The sequence below is a fragment of the Epinephelus lanceolatus genome, chromosome 2, assembly GCF_041903045.1.
Source record: "Epinephelus lanceolatus isolate andai-2023 chromosome 2, ASM4190304v1, whole genome shotgun sequence".
NCBI classification, from domain to species: domain Eukaryota; kingdom Metazoa; phylum Chordata; class Actinopteri; order Perciformes; family Serranidae; genus Epinephelus; species Epinephelus lanceolatus.
This window is the reverse complement of record NC_135735.1, coordinates 14590493-14609707: the sequence shown is the minus strand read 5'-3', so window position 1 is coordinate 14609707 and position 19215 is coordinate 14590493. Positions and strand designations below refer to the sequence as shown.

The window sequence follows — 19215 nt, the reverse complement described above, 5'->3', positions numbered from 1 at the left end:
TTCCAACCATCACGTAATGTTTAACTGACCTTAATGAAAGAGCAACAAAGGAATAAACAAAGGTGCAATGTGATGCAGGCATCTGACAGGAGATACTGATCTCACTGCTGCTGTTGCTGCTCACGCATGTGAATGAGTGTGAGTTAACATATTTGTGTTTGCGAGCGTGTTTCTCGTCAAGTCAGACAGGAGCTCTTGAATAAGGGTGAGTAATGTTAGAGCTGCTTCTGGTTAGCCAGACATTCTCCTTGCATCCTCTCATTTCTCACCTCTCTTGCTTTCACTCCTGTAATTCAACAAAACCACACACACACACATACACACTCACATGCTCGTCCACACACACACCTCTCGTCCACCACTTAATCAGCAGCAGCCCTCTACTGACTCACCGTCCTTTCACTCCAATCCACGTTCTTCCACTGACAGGATGTTTTGTTGTGGGTAGGAATTCTCCGTGTGTGTGTGTGTGTGTGTGTGTTTATTTCATTCACCTGTGCAGCCTGTGGTTCCCTTGCGGACAGAGTATCCCAGGTCACAGTGACAGATGAAGGATCCCTTCGTGTTCTCACAGTTTCCACTCAGACAGATGTTTGGATTCAGATCACACTCATCCACATCTAGAAAGGGAGGCAAAAGACGAGTGGAACAAAGAAAGGACAAGAATGTTAATTTGCTAAACACAGCTACAATAAAGGAAAAGTTCAGGACAATGAATAAAACCGAGTTAGCTTTTGTTGATTCGACCTGCCACACAGGTTTTGATAAGCTTTGATTTATGTACCTGAGTCACAGGGGAATTACATCACAAGCTATGTTAAGGTTTTAAAATGTGTTTACCTTTATAAAATACTGCAATAAGAGAGTATGTGTTTTCAGACCCATTTAGAAATCCTGACATCATGGATGGCAGGTTTTTGTTTTCTCACTCAGTAGAACCAGACGTCTAAATGTCACGCATTCCTCCCCGCTCTGACCAACTAAGACAATGTTCGCTGTCTTGTAAATCAACAACAACAACATTACACTCTGTTCTCACACACAGACTCACAGATCTGAGTCATTAAGTCTTATTCTCGTGACTCATATCTTGGATAACCTTTAAGATGCTCATTATGTTGTTTCAGTAAATCTCTGAGAAACCCCAGGATCTAATAAGCGTAGAGCTGCAGAGGGTGTAGCTGCTACGGTGTTTTTATTTCAGGCATAAAATGGGCATCCATTACCCAGGCAGGTCTTCATATCCTCAGATGACATGAAACCGTCAAAGCACAGACACTGGTAAGTCCCGGGGGTGTTGGTACACTGGCCTCCATCACAGATGTCTGGGCTCTCCTCGCACTCATCAATATCTGAAGATTGAAGACAGAGAGGCAGATCGGAAATGAAATGGAAGCCGGCAAAGTGTAGAAGACAAGAAAAAATGGTCTTAACCTTGAAATACAAGCCTATATGTTGAGGTATTATTTACTAAACAATTTTTAGAAGAACACATCAAGATTGCAACATAAATCAGTGCTACTTCAGGTTTGTTATTCCTACACAGAGCAGAATACAGGACATTACAAGTACATTTACCTTTTCACTCATAAGTCAGCAAGGTCAATTCAGGACACAGCTTGTGCAACAAAGTGAATATAAAGCTTAGCAAGTGTGAAGTAATTGTCAGCCTTTCTTTGGCACAAACTACACTGAAAATACCCTGACAGTGCCTTGATCTCTGTCTGTATATCTATCTCTAGTAATTAAAGGAATACATAGGAGTTAGTCTATGAACAACACATTAAGCCTGCTATCATTTTGGATCTAATGAACTGTGAGTCTCCAGATTTGGCCTTCACCATTTTCTCTGCCACACCAACGTATACTTCATTTGAACGTGCGCCAGTCAACACACAGCAGTGACTCTCTATAAACCAGGTTTCCTGATTTCCTGCTTTGTTCCTGCTCTTAAATCCCGTCTCTCTAAACACAGCCTTTTAAACGACTTCTGTACTACCATATCTGCAATCTTTAGAAGATGTTCTGACAGGTAAAACCTATCATTGAAAGGTAGTTACTGTTTAGTTTCCACATCTCGACAAATGCGGCAAAGTACATTTAAAGGGGACCTATTGTGCTCATTTTCAGGTTTATACTTGTATTTAAAGTTTCTACTAGAACATGTTTACATGCTGTAATGTTCTAAAGACACGTTATTTCCTCATGCTGTCTGTAATGGAACATCTGTATTCACCCTCTGTCTGAAACACTAAGTTTTAGCACCTGTCTCTTGAAGCCCCACCTCCCAAAAAAGCCCAGTCTGCCCCTGGTGTCTCTGCACCATCACTGTAGCCAGGGAACAACTGCAACAGAATAAAACGGCATTTTCTACCTTAAAAATGTTGCCCTCCCTTACATGTTTTCCCAACATTAGCATGTTGCTACACGTAGTAATGTGACCTACATAATGTAAACACCTGCAGTAGAATGCCGATCTGATGACCATATAAAGAAATCCATCATGAGCTGACGTGAGCTTGTCTCAAGAGTAGAAAATGTTGGAAACCAAGCATTAAGGTGGAGTTGCTCACAGGGATTACTTTTACATACGTTGGCCTCATTATTCAAAACTTTGGCAATGTTTAACATTTAATATATGACAGAAAATAAGGAAAAAGTCCCTTTTAAAATGTTACAATTGCCAACTGCATAGCGCAGATTAACAGACACAGTGTAAGAGATAAATTATGAAAGAATAAGAGACACAAAAACAACATAAAGAGGTACTTACCAGTGCAGCTTCTCAGATCAGGCATCAGGGCGTATCCACTGTGGCAGCTGCACTCGTAGCTTCCTTCTGAGTTTGTACAGAAAGTCTCACAGCCGCCATTCTCAATGGTACATTCGTCGATGTCTGAGAGGCAGAAAAAGACACTGTCACATACAGCTGACCTTCAGATGGCCTCAATGAAAACAAAAGGAATATCTTTGACAGGAAACAGTCAGTGTTATGTTCAATACACACCAACACACTCCAGTCTGTTCTCTGTAGATTTGTATCCTGTGTCGCAGGTACACTGGTAGCGGCCGATCATATTGACACATTGGCCGTTCTTGCACAGTCTGTCACTTAGTTCACATTCATTGATGTCTGTGGAAGAACAAAGCAAATTCTTACACACAGTTTATACATACAAATCCATAAGAATATCCCACATGGTTAAAGCTTAAGGTTATGGATGGGAACTGAAAAGTTGAAAACCAATTTTACAATTCTCCAATCCAATGGAATCGTATTCGGTATATGATAATATATCAGTTCCTTTCATCGATACGAAACGAATGCACCTATGCTTCTGGAAACAAGGAGTCATGGCAGAGACAAGGAAATGGTTCTAAGCTTGGCTTCATTTCACGAACAAAGATGACAACCGTGCTGCTGCAATGTCTGTAAAATGATCATTTCGAGTAAGGGTGGAAACACCATTAATATGTGGGAACATCTTCCTATGCAACATGGGCTTAAATTGCAGGAATGCCACATATCTGACACTCTACGCGCAAGTGCCCCTGATTCCCAACCGAGCAGCATGTTGGTTACCAAGGGTAGATATCCTGTTACAATAACATTAGCACCTCACAGGTAGGCTTAGCAAATTTTTTGTATTTGAAAAAGAAAACTAAATGAAAATGAATACTGTGCAAATATTCTCTCATTTCATCCACACTACGTTTAGACTTAGAGATAATAAAGCTGTTGCACTGATGCATAAACTGTGTAAGCCTACTTTTTTTCAACATAGAAAACTGATCAGGAATTACTAAGGGAATGGATAAAGCTATAAAGGACCAATAAGCATAATCAGTAACAGCAGTGGTATCATTAAAATCTCATCAATTCCCATCCCTACTGAAGGTACCAGCAGCATGTTTAAATGATGTTTAAATCCTTGGACATAAAATGCAAGTCAGGATGGAGTAAATGGAGTAAGTCACATGCTCCTAAACACCAATCATTTTCCTTCAAAGTGCCATTGAGCAAGGCCCCAACCTCTGGCTGACACTACAAATTATTCTCGTTTTTTGATTAATCTGTCGATTATTTTCTTGATTCATTGATGAATCATTTGGTCCATAAAAATAAGCCCATCACATTTTTTGGAAAACCCAAAGCGAGATGTTCAAATTCCTTGTTCTGTCCAACCAACACCCAATGATATTCACTTTAATACAACAGACTAGGAAAAAAAACAGCAACTGTGACACGTGAGACATTTGAACCAGTAATTCTTGCCATTTTTGGTTTAAATCAACAAACAAGGAATTCATTATCTATTAAATTTTCTGTCGATTGACTAATTGATAATGGTTTCAAGTCTTTACGCACACTAAATTACACCATTAATCAGTGTTCAAGTAAAAACTGTGACAGATGTTTCATGATGGATTCAGGACCTAATGGTGATAAATAGGACACATTCAACAAGGAATGTGACACCAATAATCACACTGCATCACGTCCATCTGTATGAAATTTGCTATGAAGTTTAGTATCATTATAATCATTTTAGCACTTCAGCTTGTTACTTCAGCAGAGATAATGAAGACCATTGTGTGAGAGGGGATAAAGTGGGCAGTTTTCTATAATGCTTTCATTGTTTTTATTACTTTGGGTGGCAATAAAGAAAATAAATGAGCGTAAGGGGCAGTGGTTGAGCATTAGGTCATGCACTGAAACCTTCACACACTGCATTAGGTCATGAGAATGACACCCAGTGAATAATGCATGATCAGCTCAACTCCATAAACTAAACATGCGAGTTGAATCTATAGAAATCATCAGAAAAGTCAGGCCCTTCTCTTGTTCTTGTAGAGAGAGTGTACTGCTGTTACTTCTCCAGTCAACTAGGTGCTCAAATAACCAAAAGGTAAAAAAAAAGGAACACTAACTGACTTACTGGAAGACTTAGCTCGTCATTCAGCTATCAAATTTCAGCATCATCTTCATTAGAGTATTTTACAAAATGGGTAAAAATCTGAGTGTATATACACAACAAGATGGCTGAATCTTTGCCAGTTACCCAGTAAGAGCTAGACACACAAAAGGCTGGGCCCTAAACCCAAAACCGCATCTGCATCCCAAAACCAGAAATTTCAGAACAAAAGTACACAACATTAATGATGCAAGTAAAAGCTACAATTCCAAAATATAATCGAAAAGGATCGCATTTAAGACCTAAATAAAATATTAAACAGTACGAAAAATGAAAGCTCTATTTTGTTAGATAACTATAAAAACCCTCTAATAATAAAATCTTCTCTCATTTCTCTTGTCCACACTATGTTGAGATCCAAGTGGACCTTTCTTAGAGCACATGTCAATGTACATGCAGACACACACATTGGTCTAGAGCAGTGGTTCCCAACTGGTCCAGTCATGGAGTCCAGATTTCTCCTTAGTCTTTAGTTCAAGGTCCATAGAGCTGAATATATACTTGCGTTTGGCCACGTCGAACTAGTTTGCTGTCTATGATAAGTAGTTGTCTGTTAATTCACTCACTCTGCAGCAGGAAATGCTTCAAAATAAAACCTGTGGACCAGAAATTCACTGTACTTCAAAACAAAGTGTGTTTTTTATAAACTTGACACATTAGTTAGTCACTTGTGGTCCACTCAGAATGGACCTGTGACGTTCTTTGGAACTTAAGAAAATAAAGTAGAAACTAAATTTCGCCACACAGAAGACGTAAAAGGAGAAAAAAAAAAGTTGGGAGTTTGCCTGTCTCTCCTCTCCGATGACCTCATCACTCACCTAGACAGGCCGACCCATCGGGTGCGATCTCGTGTCCCTCGGGGCACACACACTGGAAGCTGCCCTCTGTGTTTACACAGTCACCTCCACGGCACAGCAGAGGGTTCCTCTCGCACTCATCGATGTCTGTGGAAGAACAAGTGGAGATATTAAGTGTTAGAGTTCAGTTTCTGTCATCAGTTTCCAATGAAGCCCACAAGATTGGTAAATACATTTCTGTCAAACTTTGACCGGAAAAATAGTGAAACTCCAGTTTTAGGAAGACTTAATAAAACTGCATGGTGAAAAAATACAAGCAGCAGCTTCAAGGCTGGCAGTGATGTTGAGAACCGGGAACAAACAAAAATAAAGAGTTTATTTGTTGGTTATTTTTATTAGCCAGCTAGCCCAGTCAGTACCAACAGCTAAGGACTGCAACCACTGCCCACATTATTTCCAGTCCCAGCTGCAAGTAAATTTTGTCGCGCCAATCTTGGTGTAATGGTAGCTTTAGGCCAAAAATAAGTATTGCAACTCTCTATTTTGTGTGTACGATTTCTCCCAAGAATTTAATCAAACGTCGTCAAAGGCAGACCAGAACCGAAATAGAGCAATAAGTATTTTTACAGACGGCAGAACATTAGGACTGCATATAAAAATCATTTTGCCGGGCAGCTGATTGTGTGTCCCTCACATGCAGGTCAAGCATGTAATAAAGAACAATTATCTTTTAAGACTTCATGGAGCAGTTTTGTGAAGCGATCATGACGACACTTGGGCTGCACAGACTAGACCCCTTTCAACACCCCACAGGGGCTTAAATAAAATCTGTTTAATTCTCCTCTCTCTCTCACACATACACACACACACACACACACACGTGTATATACAAATGCACACAGCTTGCAAATTTCAGATTACATCAGCCGTCTAAACAGTGAGGTCCAGGTCTGGCATGTTAGCCTAAGCACCTCATCCAGAGCTTATGGCCCGAGAGGGAGCGTAGAGGAGACGGCTGGGTTGTGATTAGGACTGGGGTCATGTAGCCGGTCTTCCCTGTATGGACCTTTACAACCACTTTAACAGGGTCTGTGAGAGCAGTTGTTAGGGAGATCAAGTTTCTTATTCGTGTCCTCACAGACTAAATGATTTCATGTGCTGTCCGCATGTAACTGTGCCAAATCGTCTCATGCTGTTGATGTACGAGGATTCATTACTCACCCATGCAGTTTTTCATCATCATGAAGCCACTCTCGTAACCTTCGAAGCACTCGCATTCAAAATCTCCCGGTGTGTTGACACACCTGCCCTGTCCGCACAGGTCCGGAGAGATGCGGCATTCGTCGATGTCTGCAGGACAGGAAAGCAACAAAACTCAGCAAGGTGGAATTTCTCTTTACAACAGAACTTATGCAGAGAAAATCGTTTAGAGAGATCCCTGTATTTATTATAAATATCAAGAGATACAAAAAAACATGACATTTTCAACTCAGCAAAAAAAGTGATTTAACACAGGAGTGAGGAACTGATAAGATCAGAAGCGAAAGTGATGAAGCTAAGGAATGAAATAAATATGAGGCAAACAAAGCATTATATTACAAAATATTTAACAAACGATTACTACATGAAAGACAGACTATAACATGAGATTAAGACATGACTTCAAGGATGATTTTGACAGCCTAAGCTCTTCAATCAGATTCTCACAAAGTCTAAAGCTAAAGGCCTGATTCCTTTTGAGTTTAATCCACATTTTGAAACACTTAAAACAGAGACTTTGGGCTAGGATCGTACTCACATGGGGTTAAAAGGTCCCAGATATCATTTACTTACTAAGAGCCTATAAATTATTTCAGAATAAAGCCACGGCACAGGCATTTAAACATAAAATGATGTGTGCACATTTCAACAGTGCAGTAATGTAGCTAACCAGACTACAGGGACCGGCTCCAACAAGTCCAGAGCAGCCAGGCTCCCATTAGACTGAATGAGCTGAATGTAGGCAACGGCTTTACACCACTTTACTGTGATTAGTGTTGGCAGAGGGATTCAGAGAGGGGGACTGATGAAGAATGGCTAGACTTGTAAAGATACAATGGAGCTGAGATATGAAACAAACATTTCAGCCAAAAATAGCAACCACATGTATTTCAGCTCTTACATTATTGGCTGTATGTGAACAGCCAATAACTGAAAAGTAGAGATGTTCCAGTACAATTTTTTCCCTCCAAATACCAATTCTGATACCTGACTCACATATCGGCTGATACGATGCGATACCATGGCACTGAAAAGTTGGGGGCAATCTACAAATTGCCCCAAACCCAAAGATATTGAATTTACAATGATATCAAACAGACAAACTCTTGGGTCCAGACTCTTGAATCTGACCACTCCACCAAGTTCAAGTTGACTGACTCGTCTGGCATCGTGACGTGAAACAGTGTTTTCTTGGTTAAAATAAAATACGAACAATGAGACCCGTGGGGGGACTCAATAAGCCAATCAGCAGCACAGGCAGGACTAACGCCTTTGTCAAGCTGTTGTCGAACACTATAGGCAAAATAGACGCTGCTATGGAGGCTGTTCCAAATTGATGACCTCTCAATATTGCCTGACACAGTGGTTGTTTTTACTTTGCTCTGCTCCACTCTTAAAACCCTGGCAAAACCTTTTGTTGGCATGGCTAGGCATCGATGTGGACTTAAAATGATGTAAGATTCAGGCGGATATGTGAGTCTCTAGTGATTGATTAAGGAAAAATCAAATCTCCCTTCCCCTCTGTTAGAGTGGATGCAATGTCAAACTGAAGATGGAAACAGAGTGTAACAAGCTGACACTTCTGTCTGATATCAGGAGAGAGAAAATAAGCAAATCCTCACATTTAAGAAAAAGGAAACAGCAGATATTTGAGTTTTTTGCTTAATAAATTACTAAAAAGATGCAACTAAATGACAATTAATCGGCTAACTGCTTCAGTAATACTCACCAGTGCAGTTCCTCTCATCAGAGTCCAGAGCGTAGCCGTTATCACAGCGACAACGGAAGCTGCCGATGGTGTTTCTACACCTTCCATTTGTGCACAAGGTGTTGATCATCCTGCATTCATTTATATCTAAAGAGTAAAGCAGAGGGATAAAGGAGGTGAGAGACCATTAATGAAGCAACTCATGCAGTCTGTGCAGTCTGTGGAGGGTAGAGTACCTTTGAGGAAGGGTCTGCCGTTGATGAAGTCACCTCTATGTGAGAAGCCTGGGCCACGAGGACAGAGCTGGGCATATTCTGGAGTGCCCTTTTCCGGACATTCGTCACATTCAGGGCCCCAGGCTGCACCCACTGAGCAGCAGCAGGCGTCCACACGCTGCTTCCCTGGGATCGCAGCCCCACAGCGCTCATCATCATGGGTAAGGTAACAGTGCTCCATACGCAGGTCTGGAGGTCACACATATATTTGATTTAAGAATACGAAGAAGTGCCAAACATACATTTAAGACAGGGCATTAAGACGGTGCGATGACGTCATGCGGAAAACACACAGACAGTACCCACCAATGCACGTCCTGCCGCTGACATCAACAGTCATTCCCGGAGGACACTGGCAGAAAAAGGAGCCTGGTGTGTTGACGCATTTGCCGTTGATACACACTCCAGGGAACACTTGACATTCATCCACATCTGACAGGCAGCAGAGGAGAGAACATAAACAACAGGTCTAGTGTTTCACATTGTCTCAAATGAAACATGGGATTATACGGCACTGAAGCACACCTTACCTTCACAGACATTTCCTTTGACTCTAGCAAAGCCTTTACCACAAATTTTATCTGAAAAAGGAAGTACATGACACAACATCAGTCAATGTAGTTAAATGGTTTACTAAAATGTGCACAGTGGTGCATATTGATTGTCTCACCTTTTTCACATTTTGCACAGGGACTGTTCCAGGCTTCTCCCAGTGTGGCGCAGCAGTGGGACTTCAGTGTAGCTCCGTTAATGTTGACCTCACAGCGATTATTAATGATCTTCAGCCAGCAGGTGCTCTTAGTAGTCTCTGTTTTAATGAAACAAACCTTATAGTTACTAGACTCTCAGTGATATAGAATGGAATAACATGTGGGTCAACACAGGCTGGTTTGGTACTTACTGTGTGTCAGTTCATGTAATTTGATACCAAAAGTCTGTATTTACTTAGTTAAATAGGGCTGTGACTAATGATTATTTTCATCGATTAATCTGCCCATTATTTTCTCGAATAATCAATTAAATCTTTTGTCAATAAAATACCAGAAAATAGTGACGATGATGTCTTCAAATGGTATGTTTTTGCTGACCAGCAGTCCAAAAATCCAAAGATTTTCAGATTATTATCATGTATGACAATGAAAAGCATCAAATACTTACATTTAAGTAGCATACAACCAGCCACTGTTTGGCTCTTCTGCTTATAAGATTACTAAAATGATTATTCTATTATCAAAGTGGTTGCCTATTAATTTGCTGTCATTTAACTAATCGTTGTAGGTCTCAAGTAAATCGTACTTTTAATTAATCTCCACAGCTGATCTAAAATAAATGAGAGTGCTGATTGGCTTACCCAAGTCAGGAAAACTGTTTTTTCCAGGCTTCACTAGGTGTTCATTTCCTACACGTGTTCCAAGTATTGGTTATATTTTGCCAATTTGTAATGGGGACAGAGCTGGTACTGGGCATTAGACCAGTTCTTGTCACATTGTTTCATGTAGTTTATGACTGAGCTGCTGCAATGCTGAACTTGAGGCTAGACAGCTTTTTTTGTTTTAATAAAAAGTGGAGAAAATGCTTCTTTTTTAAAACCATATTTACCTATTTTTATTAACCAATACTATTAAATAATGACAGGTTTGAATAAATCAAAGTGTGGCTTTCGTTCATTTATTTTTTCATTATTTTTATGATGACTAAATAAACATTTGGGCAATTAAAGTAGTGTTTCAGACAGTAATGATATCAAATTCAAACAACACGATGCTCACTCACCTATACACTCCAACCCAGTGCTGTCAAGCGAACTGCCGGTTGAACACAAACACACAAAGGACCCTGGGCTGTTTCTACAGTCTCCATTAACACAGGGGCTGGACAGACACTCATCCACATCTGTGGGAGACAATAATAACAAACACCAGGTTTTAGTTCACATATTAGCTATCTCTTATCCATCTGATCTAGCAGACATAATACACACAGTGATTAGGTGACACTGTATTGCACAATAGAATGAATGAGTCTCTGACCCTCGCAGACATCTGTGTCAGGATTAAAGACGTATCCTTTAGGACACTGGCAGGTAAAACTGCCTGGTGTGTTCCTGCACAGACCATTTTCACACAGCTGCCGGTTCATCAGACACTCATCAATATCTGAGGAAAAACACATACAGAGAGAGACATGAAGACTTCACTCACACTGGCTTTTTATATGAGGGCTGTATACTGTAATTTTCTAGAAGAACTAGTAAAATTATAGAGCCATTCACGTACCAACACAGTTTTTGCCCGACAGGTCTACCTCAAAGCCCACATTGCAGGTGCATTTGTATGTCCTCAGCATGTTCTCACACACCCCATTCTGGCAGATGTCAGGGTCGAGGGCACACTCGTTAATATCTGAGAAGGCAAAGAAGGATCTGTTGAATGTCACAGTAGGAAAAAAGTAATAACCATATATAATTTATATGGCTCTGTTTGGTTGGTTTCTTAGCTTGTGTTTGTTACCTCTGGCATCTCCGCTTAGGCCAATGCCATTGGGGCACAGCGCCAGGAACTCAGCTGTGACAAAACACACAAACAGCACAGTTTGGTTGACAAAAAGAAGAAATGACAGTGTTTGAGAAAGTATCACATTTGCCAAAATCCAAGAAATCTCAAAGCAGAACATTTAATACCATGTCATTATCCATTTCCATGCTTTCTCATTTAGCCAAGATGTATATAAAAGCATCTCCTTAATGTGGTGCAGCTCTGGCGTCTTTTGATATAGAAACTTTAATTGGCAGGACTAATGAGAAGTGACTGGATGATGTGTGTGTGTGTTTGTGCGTGTGAGGAGGCTGTCAATGTCTCCTCCTAATTGTGGGCGTCTCTGTCAAACAACTTAGCCGTGACTATTCTGTCATTTATGAAATCCAGCCGGTTATGTCAGAGAAGACGAAGCATTTCATCTGGTCATCCTGACTTTGACAGGTGTGTTTTGAATTAAACCCAAACTGAGTGTTTCTGTGTGTGGGTGTGTGTGTGTGTAAGGCAGCAGGAGGTTCCTCCATATGTGTAAAGGGTGGAGTGATTCGAATGTCCGTACCAGAGCTTTGTGGCGGGCAGGGTTGGCAGGGCTCTCCGTAGGCGTACTCTGTGCTGGCACAGCAGCACTCCGACTTGGTCACAGCTCCAAATAAAGGCCTAACACACTGCCCTCGCTTGTAGCCACCATAACATGAACTGCGCATATGTGTATCTGTTTCGGACAAAACAGGACAAGAGTGTGTGAGAAACGGAGATGAGGCAAGAGATCTGGAAGGAGGCTGGAGAGACAGAGAGACAGGGAGAGAGAGGCAGGCAAGAGTCCGCAGCTCCAATAAACAACAACACTGGCAAAACAAACGGTTGTTCTCTCTCCATAATATCCAGGGATTTGAGGCATTCTCCTGCGCTGATATCATCCTGACGAAAAACTCACCCAGACTGAACAACAGCATTTCAACACTTCCCACACAATACACAAAGAAATGTCATTTGGGGGACTATAGGAATGTTGAAAATAAAGGCTAAACAGATCTGGTCTCCGAGTGCCAGTCCAGGGGATAGGAGCACAACCAGGCAGGAAAACATTATCGACACATGCATCATCGATGATAGTGAGCATGTGCTGCAACAGGTTAACTGGATGAGCTGTTGGTAAAGTTTATTATTATGTGATTATCCTCTGCTTTGTCACATTCCGTTTTGTTTATTTTATCTCTGGACTGAAAAACATTTGTGTTGTGGTTATTCTGGTTAAAATGCACAGACAGTTGTGAGATTAAAAACATGCTCGCTCTGAGCTGTTGGTTGCTTAGAGAAGTGGGGACAACATTTTGACACAAGCTTTGTCCAATCACCAACGTGAGAATTCACTACAAACTGTTAGGAAACCACTGGAAGTACCAATTATTTACCAAAGTAGCTTCATAAACAAACACATTGTAAAAAATAAAGCTGAAAAAGTTAGTTCTCATCTTCTCCATGCAGCAACAGAGAACTTCAGCCAGACAAAAACAAAACGGACACACGCCAGCTACAAAGAGAGGGAGTTTGTGTTGCCTTTGAGATTACTGTTTGACATTGTATCTAAAATGAACACATGAACCATTCCTGGAGACAAAACATTTACTCACCAACACAGACCCGTCCATCCAGGCCCACTGCCATTCCAGCCATACACTCACAGCGGAAGGATCCCTCTGTGTTGAGGCAGTGGCCGTTCATACACATGCCTGGAGTCTCACACTCGTCAATGTCTAGAAACAGATAGAGCACAGTGATTTCTCCATACGCTTCTCTTTATAAAATTAACAGTAAGAGCCTTCAGCAGGAAATAAACCAATTTCCTGCTTAAGCAGTAGTTATTAAAGTCCTCAGGTGCATGATTCATTAAAAAATGCGTCCAAAACTGCTGCACAGTTTCAGTTTTATGACCTCAACTAAGAAAACATTCTTTTCTTCTCCCTTGATCCCATCAGCGTATTACAATAATTATCATAATGAGCGTAAACAATGATATGGCATGCACGCATTAAGAGTGTGTTTATGTGTGTCTGTGTGTGTGTTCTGTCTGGGTGTGTTGGGGGACAGACAGACAGACAGACAGAAGATAGAAATGATGAGGCCCCAGGGCCCCTTTAGACTACACATTTCATTAATGACTGCATACATCAGGACACTTCACCCACACCCTGCGCTCCTATTTATTTATTCTGCTGTGACTTAACCAGGTCAGAGTCTCTGAGCTCAAACGTCTGTATCTGAAGCCATATGGAGCAAAATGGCTGCAAAAGTCTCTTCTTCACAGGGAATTTGTTGGCTAGTTGGAGATTTATGGTATCTATTTTCAACATAGCATTTAGTTAAAGGAGCTGTATGCAGCATTCAGAGCACATCTATGATTCAAAGTCTGAGAGGCAACACAACTCTCAACATGGAAGTGGCTGAGATGGCTAGCAGCTAATGGTGCTAACAGCACAAACAATGCTAATAGCGGCAAAAGGGCTGTTGGAACTAACGGTATTGACCTGGGAGGGGAACTGTAGGGTGGGCGTTGTACCGTGTGTCAGGACCTTACCAGCGCTACCTGCAGTATGAGCGCATTGCAGAGCTGCGGTAGAGCCTTCATTCTCTGCCTAAGTTCGATAAGGCCCGATCTGACCTGCTAGGATCAGGTTCAACTGTAATTTGTCATTATTTCCTCGGGCTTGAAGCCGGTTGGGTTCTCACCAATTTACTGGTGTTTTGGGTTTTTTTTGGAAACGGAATCAAGGGGAGGGGGGACTGTGACTAAGAGAGGGAACGTGATGGAAAAACAGATCAATATGGTGGAGAGACAGTAGGAGAGATATACGTATCATGCAGCAAAGAGTGGTGATCGTCATCTGTGACCCAGAACCCACTGGGCGCAACCCACTTTGCTGAACCTGTCCTGCATGAGACAACAAGACTACTGAAATAAGGAAGAGAAGACGGAGAAGTGGTGTGATGAAACACGCCAGCCCTTTGCTTTTGATACATGTTTTATTATTTAAAAAATAAATATGTTATAATATTTAAAAAGTAATATATTTTTCACAGTACCAATTCCGGTTTTTAATCAGGCTCGGGCCAAACACTGCTGCTGTGGTTCTGGCTTGGGTCGGGCTTTGACAGAAACTGTGCGGGTTCATACAGGGTTGGCCTGATTTTTTGGGTTTAATCAGAGCTCTAAGCTGCAGTGATTAGCCAAAGGGACTCACAACAAAGAACAGAGAAGCTTGGATTACAACACAAACAGATGGAGGGTGACTTCATTATCTGCTCGGGACGCCATTACTCCGCTATATTTTTTCATAGCATATAGTTGTTTGGTGCTGTATTAATGTTCTGAATGTCACATACAGCAGGCTGTTCTCAGACACTGTACGTATATCCATGAAAAGTAATAAAACACGATTTGTACATTTCTGATGTAATCATGAGTGGGTAATTTGTGTAAAAGCCACATAATCGACATGGATGCGACCACGTGACCAGTGTACTGTCGGGAATGAAGAAGGAAGCAGTCTGTGTAATGAGGCATGTTGGGGTGGTGAATGGGCCATAATGTTATATGTAATGTCATTAGTTGGACGATGATTCCTTAGATATCACACAAACTATTCCATGTGCATTTTCCTAGGGTATCATATGAACCGTTGTATGAGGATACGTTGCATATAGCTCCTTTAAACTCTGATGTTGCGTCTAAGATTCCACACAGAACCTTACAGTGCGACAAAATGGTGGATCAATTGCGATGTGACTCACAAGTTTGTGTCTCCTAATCCAGTGGTTCTAAAACAGGGGTCCTTAAGGAAGTTCCAGGGGATCCCCAGAAAAATGAGGAATGTTTATTTTCACAATTAATTCACTATAGAAGTGAGCCCAATGTGAGTTAGAGTCATATGAGTAACTATTCTATCATTGGGTTCACCTTCTCTACAGTTGTTTCTTCAACTGTAGCTTCAGGTCTTTCTCATATCTAATAACCGAAATCTTATCAAACGGGGACCGTGACCTATTGTGTATTATTTTAGGGGTCTTTGACATGAGAAAGGTTGAGAACCACTGTCCTAATGAAACCAGTGATTACTGTGGCATGTTTTATCGATTTATGGAGAAAGCCAAATCTCTTTTCTCTTTGCATTGTACAGGTTTAGGGAGGGCTGTCTCCAAGAATCTCAAAACAGGCGGGTCCCAACTATCCTCATGTCCAGCTGGCCTGCCAGGGCGCTTAGGGATTTTTCCAAGGCTTTTATGGGGATTTTTGGCTTGTTTGCTTCGACACACATAATAGAACCACTAACATGCCAGAGAGGTAGCCACCTTCCAGGCTAGCTGAAAATGCAGATCAAAAGAACAATTTACTCAGGTCTTCAGGTGATGTAGCCAGTTATATTAAAACGTAGAGAAGAGACTGTAATGATCTGTAGGCTTTCTGACAAACATACCAACACACATGCGTCCACTGGTGTCAAGCAGGAATCCAGGTTTACAGATGCATTTGAAGCTGCCATCTTCATTTATACACAGCCCATTGAGGCACATGTTCCTGATCAGACACTCATCCTGGTCTGTGGGTCAACAGAAACAAATGGAAATGTAGGAAGGATACAGTGGTTAAAGGCACAAACATGGTTTAGTCCAATACATTTCATACACTGTACATTATCACTGACCAGAGATAAACTACATTTTAGTTTGCTTCATTCTATCTTGACAAACAGATTATCATAGATCTTGCTTGCTTTAATCAAAGTTAAGCTATATTATTGCTGTTAAACAATGCAGGAGCAAGCAGAGACTTCAAGGATGCTGAGATATGGGAGAATTGATAGTTCACCGCCAAACCATTATACTGGCGAGATATGTATGCTGTCAGAAAATCAAGTACAGAGGACAAACACTAAGCAAACATAGGAATCAGGAAATTTTGGACAAAAAAATGTTGCTCTTGAGCAGCCAACTTCTTGATTTTGGATCTTGGAGCATTCTTTAACAGAACAGGCAGAATTTTCAATACACTTCATGCCTAGAAATTCTCATGTGTCAATAATATAATTTGACTGGTGTTTATAGTTGTTCCAAACAGCTACACTGGAAGGCGGGTGAAAAGCAGGTCATCATAGAAACAGAGGAGATGTGATATCCTTTAAAAATGGGGATAACGGTGCACATTTTCAGACGGTCTGTCCTTGAAGGTATTTATATGGGGGTTGACTATCCGCAGCAGTTCTGATGGAGTATACTGGCCCCTTAATGGCAACAAAAGATTTCCTGTGATGGACTACCTATCTAAAGCAAGTCTGCAAGACTTTATAGCAAACTAAAACGAATGGAAGCAAATGGATGCCTGCAAGGTAAGAAGTAAATATTAATAATAGGGAGTCCTTTGGAAAAGGTTGGTAGTAATATTAAGTGTACATATTTTGTAGTTAATGGGCTGAAACACACTAAAAAACCACCAGCACAATAATTTAAAACCCCATCTATGAAGGCACATGCCTCCAATAGGCATTGGTACTAAATCACCACCTCCAACAGATCCACGGTCCATTAAACATAAACATTACATATACTGTGGTTATTACAGAAAACTACCCTTTAAAAATGTCTCTACTCCATAAATGTAGATGTCAGAACTTGACAGACCTTGACAGTTTTTGCCATCTGCTGTAATCTCAAATCCAGCATTGCAGACGCAGTGGAAGCTGCCCTCGGTGTTCACACAGCGGCCGTTGTTGCAGATACGACCGTTGGCCACACACTCATCCAGATCTGGCAGAAGGAAACAGATAACCACAGTTAACACATTCAACCTCTTTAAGTGTGTGTGCACGTATGTGTGTGTGTGTGTGTGTGTGTGTGTGTACGAGTGTGTAACCTCGGCACTCTGTCCTGGTTGCAGTCGTCTGAAATCCAGGAGGACACTGACAGATGTAAGACCCAGGGGTGTTCACACATTCTCCGTGTGCACATGGGTTTCTCTCACATTCATCATCATCTGGAGAACAAACATACATTTTATAAACCTGTTTCATTTTTATGTGCATCTAGTTTAATGGTCGAGAAGCTTACCAATGCACTCTCCTCGTCCATCCAACCTGAAGCCCATGTTGCACTCACAGCGATATCCAATGCCAGGCATGGGGATACATCTGCCATTCAGGCAGAGGTTGCGGTAGGCCTGGCACATGTTGGTGATGTTCTGGGTTTGGATAATAGGGGGACCTGATGGAAACATTCACATAAACATATTATCTATGGATCATGAAATGCTATAATGCAAAATTTCAGCATCTTAATTTGGTATATTCCTCAACAGAAAATGTGCATACTGTATGATATCTGCCTGTAAAAGTGAAACAGCATTTCATAAGCATGTAGTCTTGCATTGCCAGACCCATCTGCACGCTACATTTGCAGTGCACTAAGGTCTGGCAGGACCCACTATCATTCTCATTAAGGCAAAAATGCTCTGAGTTGTTTAAGTTTCTTAACAGAAGCCTAAACTCTGCCAAGCCCCCTTGCAAAATAGTTCCGCAGGAAATGTTACTGTGGAAGACTTTGCCTAATTAAACTCTTGACATGGCCTGGTCTGCAAACATGCAACAATGTTTTCTTTCAGATAGGACATTTTCTGCACATATACTTTGGATATCTTCATAGCAATACTTAGATGACACAAGGAGCCCTTGCGTCAGTGCACAATTAGAGTCTTAGTCAAAGTTTTCCATTATTAACATGCAGTTAGAGTGTGTGGGTTGTGATTGCTCAAAACTGGGATTTTGAATATGGCAACACAAGACTAGTGGGAGGTTGAGCATTGCACATCCACTGAGTCAGACCAGAAAGTATGAGTTATAAACTATTATGGCACACCTTGAAGACATGCCATAAACGTGAACCAAACACAAGCAGAAAGCAAGAGCATACCTGGTGGAGGAGGCTGTATGGGTAGTCCTGGATATGGATATTGTCCTGGGACTTGCCCTGGAATTTGCCCTGGGATCTGGCCTGGAATCTGACCAGGGACATGGCCAGGAACCTGGATGGGAATTTGACCAGGAACTTGCCCAGGAGTCTGACCAGGATATGGAAGTGGGTAGATGCCGGGTAAGTCGGGACTCCCTGGGACGCGACCAGGTACCAGCATTCCACCATTCCCATCAGGTACCTGGATGCACAGTTTCTGGTACTCCTCTAAAATGAGCACATGTGAAAAACAACAGGAGGTTAGCTCTGTAATAAGACACAGAGCCACAGAGATGAAATTTAAAGCCATACGAGGTGAGTGACCCCACCTGTTCCACGAATGGGGCACATTTCAGGGGTGGATCCATCAGACCAGCAGCGTCCACTATCACAGCAGCACTGTATTTTGGTCAACAGCTGCGAGTTTTGGTTGGCGCAGCGCCCGTTGAGCAGGCTAGCGTAGCAGTACCCACCGCGAGCATCTGTGGGAAACAACATAGCATGAAGTTAAACTAGCCGTGTTGTATGGAATATGGCATGTGTTGTCTGCATGTTGAGCAAATTGGCAAGAGAACAATCAAAGCGAAGTCGTCGCTGTTTCAGATTTTCCATCATTTGGACGATGGGAGCCACTTCCAATAGTCATCACTTCCTATTTATGAGAACCTT

At 41.5% G+C, this 19215-nt stretch overlaps 1 protein-coding gene across 1 annotated transcript in view; it reads right to left on the bottom strand.

The window, feature by feature from the left end:
• fbn1 (fibrillin 1) overlaps positions 1–19215 on the bottom strand; it is an 84696-nt gene that overhangs the window by 40809 nt on the left and 24672 nt on the right. The window contains exons 10-32 of the mRNA XM_033638592.2: positions 18876–19028; positions 18508–18774; positions 17650–17802; positions 17456–17575; positions 17224–17349; positions 16023–16145; positions 13182–13304; positions 12110–12262; positions 11527–11580; positions 11293–11418; positions 11047–11172; positions 10790–10909; positions 9687–9824; positions 9547–9597; positions 9323–9448; positions 8978–9205; positions 8763–8888; positions 6995–7123; positions 5795–5920; positions 3008–3133; positions 2774–2896; positions 1227–1352; positions 495–620 (exon numbers count right to left, since the gene is read on the bottom strand). Coding sequence (XP_033494483.2) covers positions 495–620; positions 1227–1352; positions 2774–2896; positions 3008–3133; positions 5795–5920; positions 6995–7123; positions 8763–8888; positions 8978–9205; positions 9323–9448; positions 9547–9597; positions 9687–9824; positions 10790–10909; positions 11047–11172; positions 11293–11418; positions 11527–11580; positions 12110–12262; positions 13182–13304; positions 16023–16145; positions 17224–17349; positions 17456–17575; positions 17650–17802; positions 18508–18774; positions 18876–19028 — 3069 coding nt within the window. The remainder of the gene's footprint in view (positions 1–494; positions 621–1226; positions 1353–2773; positions 2897–3007; positions 3134–5794; positions 5921–6994; positions 7124–8762; positions 8889–8977; positions 9206–9322; positions 9449–9546; positions 9598–9686; positions 9825–10789; positions 10910–11046; positions 11173–11292; positions 11419–11526; positions 11581–12109; positions 12263–13181; positions 13305–16022; positions 16146–17223; positions 17350–17455; positions 17576–17649; positions 17803–18507; positions 18775–18875; positions 19029–19215) is intronic.